This window comes from Microtus ochrogaster, chromosome 7 (genome assembly GCF_000317375.1).
Source record: "Microtus ochrogaster isolate Prairie Vole_2 chromosome 7, MicOch1.0, whole genome shotgun sequence".
In the NCBI taxonomy this organism is placed as follows: Eukaryota; Metazoa; Chordata; class Mammalia; order Rodentia; family Cricetidae; genus Microtus; species Microtus ochrogaster.
Window position 1 is genome coordinate 25,301,561 of NC_022014.1, and position 2,611 is coordinate 25,304,171.

Genomic DNA, 2,611 nt, shown 5'->3' on the forward strand with positions numbered 1-2,611 from the left:
ATTAGTGAATAGTGGAACAGAAATTTGTACGGTATAGAGACATATACATCTGAGATTTAAATGGTAATCTAAGTCATTGGAGTATGTGTGTTTTTCTTGAAACTATATAATATATATATATATATATATATGATGACAAAGTTTAACAAATTTTACAGTAATATCAATATACAAAATTACAGGAAGTTAGAAATGAACAAACAACAGTTGAGCAGGCAGTAGGAGAGAGAAGCATTAGTACCATTGGATTAGAGTAGAAAATGCATATATATTCTTGAAAAGGATGGGAGATAGAATCATGTTAAGAAGAACTTGGAAAAAATCAATGATGAGTATAATAATTAAAGACAATAGGAGATTGAGGATATAGTCACTCTAATCATTGTCAGATCTCTTTTTGTACAAAATGTATCTTAAATATGTGTTCATTTTGTTTTTGTTTTAAAGGATCCTAATATTTCCTCATTCGGATACTCGATAATAAGAATGATAATGAAAAACCAAACTGTCCTCTCTCACTTCATCCTCCGGGGCCTGCCCATCCCCCCAGAGCACCAGCACCTGTTCTATGTCCTGTTCCTGGCCATGTACCTCACCACTGTCCTTGGGAACCTCATCATCATCATCCTCATTCTACTGGACTCTCATCTTCATACACCCATGTACTTCTTTCTCAGTAATTTGTCCTTTTCTGACTTCTGCTTTTCCTCTGTCACAATGCCCAAATTACTGCAGAACATGCAGAGCCAAGATCCATCCATCTCCTATGTAGGTTGTCTGACACAAATGTACTTTTTCATGTTTTTCGCAAACATGGAAAACTTTCTACTTGTGGCTATGGCCTATGACCGCTATGTGGCCATCTGCTTTCCCCTTCATTACACCAGCATCATAAGCACCAAGCTCTGTGTGTGTATGGTAGCATTATCCTGGGTATGTACCACGTTGTATTCCATGTTGCACACCCTACTCGTGGCTAGATTGTCATTCTGTGAGGATAACATAATCCCCCACTTTTTCTGTGACACATCTGCTCTGCTCAACTTGGCCTGCTCTGACATTTTTATTAATGAACTAATGATATTTATCTTGGGAGGGCCCATTGTTGTCATCCCATTCTTACTGATCATTGTGTCTTATGTAAAAATTGTCTGCTCCATCTTAAAAGTTTCATCTGCTCAGGTTATCCACAAGGTTTTTTCCACCTGTGGCTCCCACCTGTCTGTGGTCTCACTGTTCTATGGGACAATTATTGGTCTCTACTTATGTCCATCATCCAATAATTCTACTGTGAAGGAAACAGCCATGGCTATGATGTACACGGTGGTGACTCCAATGCTGAACCCATTCATCTACAGCTTGAGGAACAGAGACATAAAAGAAGCCCTGATAAGAATCCTTTGCAGGAATAAAATCTCTTTATAATGGTAACACTGAGATTTTTACTTAAATTCCTCTAGTAAATATATTGAGAATAATATTTAAAAATGTATTCCTACAATTGTATCCACACAAAAGAACATACTCCATAATAATTTCATTTGCAAAAGGGAGTTTTGTAAAGTATTTCAGCTAGGCAAATATGTTGGTGGGTGCTGCTCATTTGTTTCTGGGTTTTCCAGACCCAAAATAATTATATAGAAAATTTCAAAAAATATAGAAACTATATTATTTGAAACATTTCTTGGCAAATAGCTTAAGCTTATATCTTGAATTAATCAATCTCTATTAATCTGTTTATCACCTATCATGTCCTACAGGCAGGGTTTTCATCCAGTATGTGTCTCCAGCAATGACTACATGGCATCTCACTGATTCTGCCTTCTTTCCTTCTCTGTCTGTTTGGAATTCCTTCCTTGTTTTATTCTACTAAGCCACTTGCCAGAATAGTTTTATTTATTAACCAATAAGAGCAACACATACAGAAGGAATCCAACACCATTTCCTCATTTTCTGTACAAATGAAAAGGAAGGCTTTAACTTTAACATAGTAAAATTATATATAACAAAACAGGTATCAAGTAAGAATTACAGTTAAAATATTTATATCTACTTTATTCTTTATCATAACTAAGGAAAAGCATAATTATAATTGTCTATTGTTCAATTCCAGTGAAGAGCCCCCCAAAATATAATATTATATAAGTTAACAGGAAATGCAGGAGGTAAGTACAGAGAGACATTTCATTGTACAGGCTTTTAAGCTAAACCTGCAAATAAAATTTAAAGTTATCTTGACTTCATAATTTAGGTCTAAGGATATGTTGCTTTGTAAGAGGTTCTACCTTTGTCTTCACAGAGGAGGAGAACCTCTGAATTCCTTCCAGACTCATGTGGTTTAATACACTAAGGCCCCCAATAGATCTCCATAAACTTCTAAAAAGAAAATATTTTATCAATGAAAATCAGGAGTCAGTTTAGAGAGAACTATGCCCAAATTCCTTAAATGATTGTTTATAAATGTTTCTTTACATTTAAAGGGTGATAGGATATAGAGATGAATATTTTGCAGTGGTATGGATCTTTGATTATAAATAAAAATCTAAAGCCAATTTTGTTATATGTATATTTCTGCTCTTGATTAAGGTATTGTGTTTGTGCAGCCCATTTA

The 2,611-nt window shown here is 34.8% G+C and overlaps 1 protein-coding gene across 1 annotated transcript; it reads left to right on the forward strand.

The window, feature by feature from the left end:
* The first annotated feature begins 486 nt into the window (after window positions 1-486).
* Window positions 487-1,425, forward strand: LOC102002824 (olfactory receptor 1468-like). The gene has a single exon (XM_005349587.1). The coding sequence runs from the start codon at window positions 487-489 to the stop codon at window positions 1,423-1,425; it is 939 nt and encodes a 312-aa protein (XP_005349644.1).
* The last annotated feature ends 1,186 nt before the right edge of the window (window positions 1,426-2,611 follow it).